The 15973-nt window shown below is 40.2% G+C and overlaps 1 protein-coding gene across 3 annotated transcripts in view; it reads left to right on the forward strand.

Annotated features, from left to right (window-relative positions):
• The window catches only part of LOC136427502 (dorsal-ventral patterning tolloid-like protein 1), a 36539-nt gene that overhangs the window by 17544 nt on the left and 3022 nt on the right, over nt 1-15973 (forward strand). For 2 of the 3 annotated variants that reach the window (XM_066416393.1, XM_066416394.1), the window contains 7 exons: nt 2864-3061; nt 7610-7804; nt 8048-8197; nt 9147-9188; nt 10382-10523; nt 12254-12513; nt 14919-15020. In XM_066416393.1, coding sequence (XP_066272490.1) covers nt 2864-3061; nt 7610-7804; nt 8048-8197; nt 9147-9188; nt 10382-10523; nt 12254-12513; nt 14919-15020 — 1089 coding nt within the window. The remainder of the gene's footprint in view (nt 1-2863; nt 3062-7609; nt 7805-8047; nt 8198-9146; nt 9189-10381; nt 10524-12253; nt 12514-14918; nt 15021-15973) is intronic. The other variant, XM_066416395.1, reaches the window with a different exon arrangement.

Raw genomic sequence — 15973 nt, forward strand, 5'->3', positions numbered from 1 at the left:
GCCGCGAACTAGAGTCGGACTGAATACAGAGGAACCCATCAAGAATTCGTGCTGCGGTTGTAATGTTTGATGTTTCAATTTTCACCCATCTACAACACTTCGGTCTACTTTCACAGGTTATACAGGAGCATGTAAGATTACATTAATGACATAATAGTAGCGTATTCATTTGTTTGTTTATATTACAATTCTAGTTCCGTTCTATTCTCCTTAGTTATAGTAAACCCGTTCGTGACATGGTTTTGGCACTGGTCCTCAAAATAAAGTCAATGCTAATAAGGTCAGTCCTGCGCTTTGAGTGTTTTGAGCAGACGCAACAAAACACATTTCTGTGAATTTGTATATGTTTATAAGTCCCATCTAATCCAGACAATGCAATTGACATGAATGATTAAAGGTGATGTTATCGCTTTCTGATCAATACATATTGAATAATAGAAAACAAGATTAGGGGCCAAATTTCATTACAAACGAAGCAGGTTTAGATGATTCACATATGAGTTTGACTCATAAGCTCATTACCACCAGTAGGCTTACTTAAAATCTTTTCAATCCACTTCCAATGAATAAAGCTCATATCAAGCTGTACGTATTGGTTTATTGTACACACAAAGACGTATCCAATGCAACGATTGTATATGGATGAACATAACCGTGGACGGACATGTCCTTGTCCTTGTCCTGGTGTCCTGACGCGTTTGTCTCGTTGTAGATTATCAAAATAGATGCCAAATTTGAAATGTTTACCTTTATCCAACGCAAACAAAATTTGACTCACCAAATATTTGGCCGTATCCATCTATTGGCCCTCGTCGACATTCGACTTGAACTTTCCTGGCGCGCACCGATCGTAGCGACGTATGACGTCATAAGTGAGTCAAAAGTCGACACCTGTCGCTGTTCTGGTTTAAAGTGGTTTGATGGGTCCTATAACTATCGTCTGCCCTGATGGGTAATGTGTCAATAACATCGAGACACAAGTCTACTGGTCAACGCTGGATGTCATGTAAACCGAGTATCAAAACTCCTCAAGTCACAACTTTGCAGTAGGTATGAGTAATTAGTCACCTCAATGACGCTAGACATATTCTGGTGCCTTTCGTTATTTCTTTCCTCGTGATTCACCTGATAGTTATTTGGTAATTCAATTGTATAAACCTGGTTGTTACCTATATTGATAAACTTTGTCATATCATTCGGTCAATCTATTTAGAAAATTTCAAGTCAAGAATTAGACTGTCATTCCGAAGCGAATCATAGTGTTGCCTGTTATATGCAATTTTAGTAACGCAATCGCGATAAGTCACATGTCAATCTATAGGTCTGATTGTTTTATCCCAGTTTAGCCAACCAAGTTGGCAACAGTGACGTCATGTGAAATACCTTATGTCACTATTGCTGCATGTTGACATCTTTGAAAAACTTCACTACGAGTCGTTAATATGAGCAATAAGTAAAGGTATGGTTAAAAGTATTTCCTCTGGAGCAGTACCAAAAGAAGACCTTCGGTAATTAACGTTTCTCATATTGATTTTCCCAGCAGTCCCTCTGAGATTGGGGTTTTCTGCGCGAGCTGTTTGTCATGACATTGGCGTGACATTCTGAAATAGGCCTATTCCAAATGATGAATTGAGGGGAAAGAATTGCCAGAAGTTATTCTGAGTGCAGAATCACACAGGGTCGGTCATGACATGAATTTATGATTAACGCAGGATAAAGTGCTATTCCAGTCTTGATATCTAAACCTTGGGCCGAATTGAGTAAGATGTAAGTGGTACATTGTAGTTGATATTCTCATGGAAAAGTATGAAAATAACATTAGTACACGATAGCACATTTCATGAAGGTAATTAGAAACTTCAGTTACCATTGATTAAACCTCAATTTGGAAGCTTCAACTGCTGGAAAACAACACGGATGACCACCGTAAATCATCGAATTGATCAGAGCTATCAAGCGAAAAAATTGTGTACTTTGGGACGACGGGCAATTAAAAGGTAACTGGAAATAATCCTTTCATTGTAATACTGAACTAAATAACGGCAAAATATCATCTGGTCACCCAGTGCGCGAGATTATTCATCATGTCGCGGCAATAATCATGAATCCGTCATTGTCAAAATTGAAAGAAAATTGGTTCGTCGACGAACCCAGAAGGCCAAAACGTGGGATCATTTGCATAATTGACATGTTATGAGTGGTCCATTTGTCATGTCGTTATTTCATGCGCGGGTTTAACGAAACACACCGCTGTCATTTAACCCTCCAATCAAACCGCAAATGACTTCAAGAAATGGCTCTATGGTCATACGAAAACGACCGACGAAAAACAGAAACTTCAAATACAACCATACCTATAATAAAATGTGTGCAATGAAAAGTTCAAAAATGTTTTGTAGAGTGTTGATATCTTATGAATAAGTAATATGCATTATGTACCAATTCTGGAAAATTCGTACCATTGACATCCACGAAGTGTATAAAGATATTTTCAGAAGGAGTGTTATTACATTAGTTTTTCTTAATCATCTAAAGAAATAACAGATTCTTGTGTCAAAAACAGCTTTGAAAAGAAGAAGAATATCAATGAGGTAGATAAACGTATCAAAACATCCCTCTTTGAATACAGCTTTATTACTTGTTGAATTAAAACGTAGAAATTTCAAGGAAAACGTTTGTTGAAGAGATTTTAGATATTAACCTCGTATGTCCCTCTTTAACATGGGGTGGACATCATTCTCTAATATTGCATTGAGTTCGTAACGATGTCACAATCGTTTTTTTAATGTCAATCTTCATCAAATATACAAAGATGATACATTCTGCCATGAGTTTAAACAATTTATTGTTTGTCTTCCGCTAGTAGTGCTACCACTCCTGGTGCTGGGAGAGCCAGAAGTGTTCTCAGCGTACCCAATGGAGTTTTTCGAGCCCACAAGAACGTTCAAGACGAGATCTCCATATGGGGACAGCACGACGAATGAATGGCTGGCCAACTGCCCAGTACGATCTGACAACGGTTGTTCCATCAGAATCAGGTTCAAAAAGTTCGACCTGCAAGGTGAGTCTTGAATGTACACACACAATCTAAGATCCAATCATAAAGAGCGTTTCACCTGACGTCACTGGGGGAACAAAATTGAGCTTTTTACCGTTTCTATCGCCGTGAATCGTAGCTAAATGGTTTTCTAAAGATCTTCTGACCTTCTCGAATAACCTCTATTAAGTGTGTAGAGATCGCAAAAGAGAATACCAGAGAATACATAGATACCTGGCAGTACAATCTTTAAATAATGTAATACGCTTGTGCTTCGGTCCATTCAAATGCAAATCAAGGACACAACATCAACACATGTCCGTTTCGTTGATATGCAAAGTGATATAAAACTACGGTGCTATTAGGTGCTTGTAGACATGATGTATACTTAAAGTATTTGAATTTCTACTGCATTTTCACATACAAAAGTACAACAATAACGTCAAAAACAGGATAACACACCGATATAACATTTATCACGGATCCGAACAATGCAGAAACAAATACGGAAGGAAACTGAAACGGAATGCAAATCAAAAACATGATTAACAAGAGTTCGGAGACCTCATATCTCCATGAAATATATATTATGCAAATAAGATATTCATATTCAACCATGTTCACTGTCACATAACTTCCAAATGCCACAAGTATGACATTCCAGTTATCTACCGATATGGAATTACAGTATTCTCGCATTAATTATGCAAATTAGGTCTTAACTTTTATCTATCAATGTCCCTTCTCAGTTACATATGTTGCATTTCTGAACTATCGTACCATTGAATGGAGTGGGTTTATAGATCTAACATTTCACCATTAATCATGCAAAGTAGATTCCGATTTGCACGATTGCCATTTCATTATATCAAGAAGCACTTAGCTATCCACATAATACAACCAAGTATACAGGTTTGGTTGTATATACCTTTGTGGTTTGACCACTAGCTGTGGGGCCCCTCGGGAATACTTGACCCAGTTCCGAAGCTAACAGGTGCCAGCTGTTACAGCATGCCTAGAATGGAAATATAGATTTTCCTCATTACTTATGCAAATTGGGACTTATTTTGCATAATTTGAACTTCATTGTGTACATCCCTGTCTAAGCTACCTGCATATTGAATAACACGGAAATCTGCCGTTCCTTTGTTCAGTTATTCTCCTTGGAAGATTTTGACAAAAACGCCAATGCAGTTCCAGTGTCACATACTAGGGGGCCCGAAATCGACCTTGATCTTTGTTGTCCTAACACCTACCCACATAACAAATTATTACAATCCATCCAGACGTTCTTGAGTTATGCAGACTACAAGCATCCGGACACACGCACCAACAAACAAACACGCAAACACACACACAAAGACGCTCAAAAGAATATCTCCATGAAAAAAATCTCAATTTTTCGTGCAGATAGAAACATGATTAGATATGATTGGAATGACGTTTGACATTGAATCCTAATCAATGAAATGGAGAAACAATCTAAGAAACATAAAGAATAACTGACAGTCGGTTTCGTCGTTTTCAGGGAGGCATATGGCATTATGAAATGTACTAATATACGTATGATCTCAAATTCTTTTTAATTTGGAATGAAACCACACTGACATGCGGGTACAATAAAATTGATAATGTACTGAATGATATGATGCGCCGTTTATATGGGCGGTGATCGTTTGTTTTTCTTGTTAGCTTATAGCTGGAGGAAACAATGAACCTCGCGCTGTTAATATACATGAAAAGTAGGCCACACCTCAAGGGATAGTTCATTTGTTACCGGAGGCTTAAATGGTGCTTTGTCAGACTCAGTAAGTAGTACCGATGAGTAACGAAGCCTTCACCACTTTACCCTCGCCTTTCCTTACATTATTTTCTTTCTATACATCTCCATTCAGATCATTGAATCTTGCGTTTGTGGGCTTTTTGGTACATCAATAATGTTAATTTGTAAACTTGTATTGTTAAGACTTTATACTGCGACCTGCTCCTGTTGGCATCGTTTTGCAGCAAACAGGTCGATTTTCTCAGGACCCAATTGCAAGGTTGTAAATGTTATTTTCGCCGCGTTTTTTGTCTCGATGGTGTTATTGATTATTTAGGCCATCGAATGGGTCTAACAATTGACCTATTCTTGCATTCTTAATGTATAGTGTAGATGGCATTTCCCTCGGCCTGGAACGTCATCAGTAAGCCTCCATGATAAATAGATGACTGTTTCAAAACACGCTATGAAACGCGGCCTGAAACTATCACAGTTCCCCCCCCCCCATGTCATTCCAACCACTCAGCACGGCCCAAAGGCTCATAATCCTTAATCTACGAGTACTATTTCAAGGGGGGTGTCCCTGTGGTGTAGTAGTCTGCGCTTCTATTACTTACCACATCTGGAACCAGAAGGCCCGAGTTCAACTCCCGAGTAGGACACCTCTGGACAAGAGGAGCATTGAGTCATACCAAATACTTTATAAAGATGGTACATACTTATGAAACAGTATGGAAGTTAAACTAATGAAGTTTATTGCAAGTTCATGCCCGTGGGCTAATTGCAAATACATGATAAAAACATAGGAAAAACATACATGCGTCAGTAAACTAAACACACTACACTGTAGTGTAGTGTTAAACACACTACACTGCCAGTGGACAAGCCCCCTGCTGCAGTGATCGCACCACAGTGTGGCCCAGGGCTATGAAACGGGGATGGGCACGCTATACACCTTATGGTGTGGGAGGATTTTAACTTTTAAGTAACTATTTCAAGGTGTTGCTCTGATTATGTTTGATATCTAACCTGTATTGACGATACCATTGTAATATCTACGGACCTTGATCGAGAGGTGAACCGCAATGTAACGGTCGCTCTGATGAAGGCAAACTACGCTTTCTATCAGTTGTTCATGCTCAATGTCAAACGTCTGTATATGAATTGAATGATAAAGAACGGTGCATTGTAAGTTTTGTATGGTTTTTGTCTTTGAATCATACGTTTACATTATGGATCATATTTAATTCATAAAGGCTTTTTCATACAAATCCAAATTTGACCGTCAGCGGTGTCCAGACAGTAGAGGGGGTTTCACGAAATAACTTTTTGGAAAGAAGCTAAAACAGACATAGCGTAGAAATGTCATCCATAAACTTAGTGTTAATATAATATGTCGTTTTTTCAGGACCCAACGGGCGTGCACAAAACAGAAAATATTCCTAGAACTGCCAAATATCACCGTTCTATTGTAATTACAAACGTGGGTTAAGAAAGTATGGGGCTAGTTAAGTCATGTTTAAACTCAGATACATGAGTTCTAGAGTGAGCGTAACGCAAACTCCGCCGTCCGGCTGTAATGGTCACTCCCTGCGGCCCGGTGGATGTTGCGCGGGCCGCTGTAGACGCGATCTAATCAGACTACATGCGTTCATTATGTTTGCGAGAAGTGACAAACACGAAAGAAAACCAGTCTAAACCATCTGTATTGCTACAAACAAATGTTTATGAGACAGAACTGGGGTGAGGGTTTCTTTGATTTATGTCGACGTCACTCTTTGCTATTGTGCACTTTCCCTGTGGAAATTATAATGTAAAAAAGCCAGGTGCCATAAACATTTATTCATTACACCATTACCTTTATGGCATTCTTGTTGTAGACCTTCAGGAATTTTTGCTTGAAATTTGAGGCTTACAGCCCTAATATAAGTTGTACATCAATCTTAACCAAAATGATCTCCTTCTATGGCAGAAGAAAATTTATTGATATCATTAATTTCACAGCCTGTAATTTTCTATGCTTTACCGCGACATCAATAAAGGGTTGTAAATCAAGACACGACAGCAAAACACCGACAGAAGTCGTGACTGACAATAAATGTACATTCTAGAAGTAGCTTGTTGGAATAAATATATAATTGTATCACACAGTAAGGACTGTGTTAAGTCTAAATTTCTCCCACATGAAGCATTATTTAAGAAATACTGTAGGTGTTTGTCTGAGTATCTATATTCATGAAAGTTATGCAGAGAAAGAGAGAAACTATGGACAGGCTGACGACAAACGGTGATACTTCTATATTAGAGTGGAACGGTTATTACCGCGTGAAGTAGATGCCTTTAGACAACAACTGGAGTTAGATCAGCAACGGTTAGGTGTGACAGGTCGTTTGTAATAAATCCACCGTCACCGCATGGCTGGTGTGTTACGCCAAAGGGTCACTGCACCGGCTATACATTAAGATACAAATATAATACTTTTCCCAGAGGTTGTTGCTCCAATCAAATCAAATAAGACAAATCTACGCCACTTTACTGGTTTCAGCATTTCCATTCGTCGTCGGGGACGAAAATATGAGGAAAACTCCAACCAGTCCGGGATCACTCCCAGGCCATCGTCAGCTCGAAGAGTTATGCCACATGATGCAAAGTATTATTTCTGTCAGGGTGCGTTTCAAGATACCCAACATTGACAAGATTGGCGAGCATATTCCCTGCACACATGATTTAAGGAAAATAAGATGAGCAGAAATGACATTACCATAGTTTTCCAGACAATAGGATATGACTTTTTTTCTTGAATATTGCAGACAGCAAGGGCTGCAGGGCTGATTACCTAGAGGTTCACCGTGGTCCGAACGCCAGCTACCCCTCCTTGGGCAGATTCTGTGGAGGCTGCATCCCGAACGACCTCTACGTCCTAGGCCGCAACGTCTTCGTCCGGTTTGTCTCGGACTCGGCCATATCTGGATTAGGGGCAGAATTTGACATGTCCGTCCTCTTTCGTAAGTACTGGGTTATCTTTTGACAAGACTCTGGATATATGCGATTAGGCGTAGAATGAAATCCTGTAGATTGAGCAATTATTGACCAAACCGTTCATCGTCATCATTATCATGGTCACCGCAGCTATATATGTGTACTCATTGTAGTCAACTTTTATCAAATTGTATAAAAGTATAACAGTTTTTTTTCTTCAAAATAATGTTCGAACAACATTGAAATCCTTTATGGAATCTTTTTTTCAGCCGTGGCCGAGGTTTGTAACACAACACTGCGTTGTTCAAATGGAAAATGCCTGGCCGACTCCCTGTTGTGCAACGGCAGAGATGATTGCCCCATGAGCAATGACGAGGATCAAAACATTTGTGCTCCCTATGATGAGCTACAACAATCAAGTAAGTTGATATGCATGTCCACAGTTGCGATGTGACTTCCTGAAACACTTTTTTTTTTACTATTTTACTGTAATTAAAATTACAGTGTGGAGATGAATGGTGACCCACAAGGAAAAATTTCTCATTTCGTAGTGTAGAGAAACATTAATCGTAGTATTTCATGTACTGCGCGCAGGAAAAGTTTGAGTGTTGAGCACAGGTACATTGCGTAGACGGAATGCATTGCGACACGACGACATTTGTCCTTGTGGGCCACCGTAGTGATCAACTTTCCCAGGCTAATTCAAAATGTAAGTCTTCACCACACTCCTCTAGGGGACGATTGGTTAGTGCAATAAGGATAAACTGGCCGGACTAGACAACCTCTCTTGTCTACTAACCTTTCTGAAAGATATGTTTCTTCGCCAGTTTCTACCATTCTTCGGCTCGGCTAGGAGACATACCTCGAGAAATGTCACGTCAAGTTTTCCAACATTAAGTCTTTGACCCTTATCAGAATTTCCAAGGAATTGAGTTGAAAACGTCTCTAGAATGTATATATTAGTGACTCCAATAAAACATTTGCCTTTGACATACTGCCACTCGTCTCTTGTGAAGCTATTCTTTACGACCACAAACTTTCTGCAGAAGTAGAATTGACATTGCCGCCTGCTCGCATTGGGAGACTTCTCAATTCAAAGATGACTCTCAAGACCGTCACGTTTGTTGGAGAGATATACACATCAGTGCTTTTACCTGCAGCGATTTTTATTTATTTTCTCGTATAATGCCGGCCGGATATATGTATGGTGTGCCTTGTTTCCTACTTCCATTAAACTTCCATCAGTTGAAAGTCATGGTGTAAACTGTTAAAGCCTGCAGGGGACTACCCACTTCGGAATAATGATTTATGACAGAGTTACGTCTCTAGCTCTCTGAAGAATCTTTTTGTCGTCTGTTTTACCACCAGGTGTTCGCTTTATGAACTGGGGTCAAGAACCATCCAAGAGGCGTAAGTATAACTTGACATCTTTAAGATCATGAGGGTTGATATTGCCATTTATTGTCTAGGCCCCAATGGCGACCATCTTACTGCTGCTTGGACAGAAGCGAATTTCCTGTCTGAAAAAAGAAGGCATTCTATTTGTCATGGTATTAGTGTTATGGAACAAATGCACCATACCATCAGGAAATTGAATTCGTTGTTAGAAAAATACATACAGCAGCGGCGTTTCCAGATGTTTGTACCCTGGGAGACGAGACCCCGTAGTCTGCGCGATCACCCACCGCACGCGCGAACGAGCCTTACCGGCCCCACTGGCCCCAGCGATCCAGCACGCCCCCACTCTCCGCCAGCCGAACTTCGTAGGGATCCAGAGCCAGAGGGATCGTGGGGGCCAGAGGGATCGTGGGGGCCAGTGGGATCGTGGGAGCCAGCGGGATCGTGGGGGCCAGAGGGATCGTGGGGGCCAGCGGGATCGTGGGGGCCAGCGGGATCGTGGGGGTGTGCGGGATCGTGGGGGCGTGCGGGATCGTGGGGGCCAGCGGGACAGTGGGACCGGTAAAGCTCGTTCGCGCGTCGGTGCCGGTGGGTGATCGCGCTGAATACGTGGTCTGGTCTCCAGGGTAAGATGTTTGAGAAAGACATAAGCACACTTGCGTCAGGAAAAGGCGGCTTTATGAAGACTGAATCTATAAAAGACTGACAAAACTTTAATTTTATTCTGTATGTATGTCTAAAGTGTGCATACTCCAGGGCCACTGCATTAATATATATCTTTAAATTCACACCGCTTTTCTAAATTAGGCGGTCCTAGGGTTCCCAGCGGAATTATGACAGTTGAAGTCATATGCAGTTGAAGTTTATGCCCTGTTCATTGTTCGTGATGAATCTTAAGTCCTACAAATGTGCCACTGGGGGTGCCTAAAGTTGCACCAACATAAACCATTTCCATGTGTTGCATGTTAGCGAATCGTAAAAAGTGTAGCAAATTTTGAAAGATTGCCATGTCACTGTGACCCTTGGCGTATTGATTTACTGAGGTATTACCCGTAGATAGGGCGCGATATGTTGATGCGATAGTTTTCATATTACCTTACAGGAGTAGGGAGTATACAGCCCTCATGGGATGTGCTATCGGTCGATTCATAAATATGAAGGCTGAATAAAGGAACACTTGTAATTCCAACTATCTTACGTTCTAGATTATTGGGCTCAGAAGTTTGAAGTCGGCTGGACGAAGGGAGAGATCACGTTCGCTTCACGCTTGTTTCCGCAGCCATACCCAGAGAACTTCACGTCCTACTACGACTTGAGATGTTCAACAGAGGACTATCCAGATTGCAGGTTAGCCAAATCATGTGCATTGATATCTTTATAACGTCAACTGTATATATAATATGGTGGTCTCAGGATACGCGGCGGAATTATGATAGTTAACGTTACATGGCAGAACATTTTCTTAGCTTGAACCTTTCATAAGTAGCATTGTTCTACCAGCAATTCTTTTATTGTATGTATATGTCATGTATAATGACTTCTACTTAGTAGATACACTTTATATGAGTGTAAATGTATACTTATACATCATTTAAGTTAATATATACTTATAATCTATTTCAGTTAATATATACTTATATCAACATATAAGCATATTTTTCTACGTATAAGTACAAACATATGAAGAAAGTCTTTGTCAAGATTTACAGCACCGAGGACGCAAAATATTTCTCAAGTTTATATAGATATATATATGTGTATCAATAATGAGGTATACCTACCATTTACATATCATTTTCTAAGATCTAAACAGTCTGTAATGTATGTATCCATTTGCACACTGTAACGACTGTCTAATTATTATACATAAGTGAAAGTATCATAGGTAGATGATATATGCCTAGGGTACAAGTTGTAAATTAAGTTTCCTTTTGCACATTCAGTCATCCACAAACCACAAAGGCCAGAAACATTATCATATGACATTAAAACCGTGGAATACTGAGATACCCCACTAAGGAAAGACGCCTCTCCCGGCTTTGCTGACAGACTTTGCCGCTGTTCCCAAAATTAGTAATCATGAAGTAATAAATAACAGAATATTTAGCATGTGGCTGCTGAATTAGCGAGCGCCAGAGCAATATAACGTGTTGGCGGGGTTTCAAATCCCCGAGGGGTTTCAACGCTGAGTCATGCCCTTTACGTCGTACCGTATTCATTAACATTGCCACCCGGAGGACGCAGCAACCACTGCTGTGATTAATACCCAGATTAAGCCATTGGAATTAAATGCTTTATCACCGGAAAAATGGGACGCAAGAGCTTGAAATGAAAAACGCGGGTAGTTGATCAGCCCTTGGTGTGCAGACGCGCTCTCCGTGCGCACTGCGACCTTGGATTTAGTCATCGACCTGTCAGATGTAGTTTGTTGGGAAATGGATCTCTTCTCCATCTAGCGCGATTCGTTAACGAAGTCGACGAAAACTCTCAATCGTTTTGACCTTGTGAGGTTGTTTGAACTACTGGCACTATTCCAGTTTGGCTGCGGCCACAGTGACAGTTAGCTGAATCTCAATAACTGCAATCAATATGGCTGTCCACAATAAAGTTGCTTGAGATGCTTTAGTATGGTACAGTTGAACGAATACTTAACAAATACTTGAAATGTTCAACCGATAAACTGCAAATACATCGACTTTTAACGTCTATTCCGCATGTTTACGTAAGGTCTTTGAGTATTATCTGAGCTTAGCTGTAGCCCATGATTAGAATAAAACTCTAAACACAAGAGAAAAATGGGACTTACCCTTAACATTAGCGACTAAACAGCACAAGTAAGTTTTTATCAAGAAATGAAAAGTTCACCACTTCTGTGATGTCATTTATGCAAACAGAGCACGCGACTCGGTTTGCAGTTGATCAAACGTTGCAAATGGTTAATGGCGTCCCCCGTCTGTACTAAGGGATTACTGTACGGCCCTGGTGTACATGACTTCTTGTACTCTTCTTGCAAAAATGTTCGTTTTTCTGTCCAACAAGTTTCAGCTGATGATTTTGTCCTCAAATTCTCCTTCTAGAGTAAAGGTCGTCTTTGACGTCTTCAATGTTGGCAGGGGGCAGCCCCGGATGTGTAGAAGCAGCAGCTGCTGTAAGACGAACTACATGGAAGCACGTGACGGTAGAGATGAAAAGGCTCCTCTGATTGGTCGATACTGTGGCTGCAACATGCCGCGGAGGATAGCGGGGACAGGACCGTTTCTCTGGATGAAGCTCAAGTCTGGATTCGGTCAAAGAAGTAGAGGAATCCGGGCAACGTTGTCCATTATGGACCCCGACGGTCAGTGCAAATTTGTTTTTGCAAAAACAACCTTTTTCTTGAAACTTTGTTCCAACACAACACAGTTTCGACAGCCCTACTGCAGTGTTCCTTAATTGAAATATGGGTGACCATTCACCCAGATCACGTGACCATATGGACACGTGACATCAGCAAAAGTTCCAGGAAGTCTATACCGCCCGTGGACGCTGTTGAATGAAGGGTGACGTGCTTTGATGTCTTCTGACATATTTTGCTTCCCTGGTTATTGATCCCAATATGGCGACGCCGTGTCTGGTACAGTGCATGTATTCAATGAAAAGGTTGATTGTTAAGCGCAGTGCATGCTTTGGATATAACGTACATGTATATTTGCCACCATGCCACCATGCACTGTGCAAAAGATTACAGATAACAATGGCAGTTCATTAGATCTATTTCCATAGACTGAAATAGCATTGGGTTTTTTTCTCTTCAAACTGTTCAAACTACTGGACTTTTCGTCGGAACGTTGACTCCATTGCCACTACAGAATGTACTATGTAGGGTGGCCCAAAAATATATCCAACCTATAACAGTAAGTTTTTGATAAAGTAGAACTAATATGCTTTTCTGATAAGTAGCCCTGACAACGTTTTCTAGATCTGATGACCATGGAAACATTCCTTCAGTTTTGTTGCAAACCTTGTGTCACAAGCGGCCATTATGCTCCATGACCCTGCAATGGTCAGGTGAGCTGCTTTCGCTGACATGCGTGACTGTTGTTGTTGGCTTTGCATCCAAAATGAGACGGATCCGTTGAACTGATTGTCGCATTAACGATGTGAATAATTTAGGGTTAATGACCCGCCCCGTGGTGTATATGGTGTCGTAAGGCCTGGTCATTTGCTATAACCACCGAAAAAAATCACCGAGTGAGCAACCAGGCCTCATAACACCACATACTCCGAGAAATAGGCGAGTCATTACCGTTAGTATCATAATGCCTATCCAAACTGACCCATATAAGAGTACCAAATTCCTGTATGTTTGTATGTGATCCCCTAATACTATAATGTAATTATAACTACATTTATCCATTTTTTTAGAAATGTATTTGAAATCTACATTTGTCCTATTTGTACAGAAGATTACGGATTTCATTTTAAAACCATAATTTCCACAGACAATATTTCATAACATTACAATCTTGGCATGTCAAATCTTTTTCAAATCTAGTGTATTCATCATCTTCCCTCCCTACTGGGTGCCCTTCTGATTGGTCAATGTAATGTGTATATCTCCTTCTGATTGGTCAACATCATCTGACCATATAAGGCAGTGGGTGGTTTTCTTCCCTTCCGTTTATTTGGACTTTTATTGAAATGATATATTTTATTTTGTCCAGTCTTCATAGACGATTTGGTTTATTTCAAGATAGGAAACATTTTATGGAACAAATAAACATGACACAAATGTTAAGTCATCTCAATCTATACAATGGAACCGTTATTGTAATAAATGACCACTATTCACTAATTGTGGCACTTTTATGACGTTATGGCGTCATGGCCGATATAAAATGGCCATGGGGACTTCTGATTTGTCAACGTCATCTGGCTATATGATAAGTGAAAATGTGTCCTGCATTGTTCATGTTTTGATGTTTTGATTCCTTCTATTTGACCAAATGGGTTGTCACATGCCAATGGTGCTATATGATAGATGGTGAATGAATAACGCTATGGTACTCGTGGAAAGCGTATTAGTTGTACTTCATGAAAACGTACTAGTAATGCGATGGCGATGTTGAAAATTGAAGCTCTAAAGTTGTGTACATGTTTAAGGATTAACCTGCATCCAGGCACCAGAACTGCTGAATGTTTAAAAATAGTTCTTAAACAAAAAAAAAGTGTGCCGTGTGACATGGCAGTCTATTTCAATGCACAAGGAACGCATGCCTCTCCTACTGTCACACACATAAGAACTTTTATGATTACCCACGACTGCAGAACTTTGGAACAGATAACCTAACTTTAGAAAGACAAAAACTGCAGATTACAGATAGACAGGATTTGAAATGTGAGGTCAGTGCACGTGTCTTCCTCAGTGTGTTCTGACATAAAAGGTGTTGACCGCCATATTGGTGTCCCTATTTGGATTTCAATCATCGTAGCTCATGTGTACACAGAACTTTGTGTTTCATTGGCAAGTTTCTTCTTGTACTTTCTTGTTTGAGTTGTAGACACTCAATAGTGGTAGGTTGAGAATCTCCCAAAACGCTTCAGTAAAAATGATTCACTGAAATGCAAACAGGGACACCAGCATGTTGGCGTCAGGTGAAAACTCTTACTTTAAGAAAATTACTGCTTTCTATGAAACACCCAACTAGAAAAGAAAAGAATCATATTCGTCTTCGAATACTAAACAAATAATCCTTTCTACAGAGATCACCACAGCCGAGCCCACAACGCCGACACCGACACCCCCAGAGACGACGTTCACACCCTCACCGGTGTACTATGACAATTGTGTGACCGAGCTTGTTCGTAAGTTTCCTTTTTGATCGTTCAATATTTTGTCTGTATATTTTCTGTCATAATGATGTTATTGATGTATTATCTGCATTCGTGTCCTCAATATTCCATTGCCATAAAAAAGAAATAAGACAAATTTAAGAGTTTATTAAAAGACATAACACCGGGCAGACAGGTAAAGAAATAATCAATCACATCTAGCTTGATTGAATAAAACGACATTGATCAACTACATGTACCTATATGTCTCATAAGTCCCATACAGGTCTCTGCTAGCGCTATTTGATATTTGGTATTTGAAATGATGATGATGTATTCTCTTTTATCTAAAATATAAGACTACTGCAACACAGAAGCAATGCAAGTGCATGACGTATGAGCTGTAATGGTTGATACACCTTGTGTCGACAATACCTATTCTAAACAGAACAGATCTTGAAGATTTTTCAACATTTTGACATTCATTGCGAAGGTAATTAAACGTTTTCCCTACCCTCGACATTGAAATGCCTCGACGTAATTAGTTACACTGCAATCAAACGTTAGTGAATGGTGCACAATAGGCCTTACTTGCGCCCTTCAAAAACCATGGTGCCCTTCATAAGGATCACAATCATGCTTATTGTAAAGGTCAAATAAAAAGTGGCCGTCCGTACCAGGTTTTCGCTTTGTTTGAAGAAGATCCAAAAGGCCCTCGCCAACAGTATGTATCATTGCAAATATTTTTTCGTTGCTTTTCCCAAGAAGGGTATGTTTTCAGTGCCCACCGTTTGTTTGTCTTTGTGGCCGTGTGTGTGTCTCATGGTGTGTGTGCGTGGACAGCATGCATGTAACCCGAAAAGCAGTCGATGGATCCTCATGATATTTGGTATGTGGGTGTTGGTAGGGAAACTAAGGTCAATTGCAATAATGGGCCTCCCAGCGGCTTTCTATGTTGCTGCAGTAGAACTTAAAGTTTTGATATC

Source organism: Branchiostoma lanceolatum, chromosome 2 (genome assembly GCF_035083965.1).
Source record: "Branchiostoma lanceolatum isolate klBraLanc5 chromosome 2, klBraLanc5.hap2, whole genome shotgun sequence".
NCBI classification, from domain to species: Eukaryota; Metazoa; Chordata; class Leptocardii; order Amphioxiformes; family Branchiostomatidae; genus Branchiostoma; species Branchiostoma lanceolatum.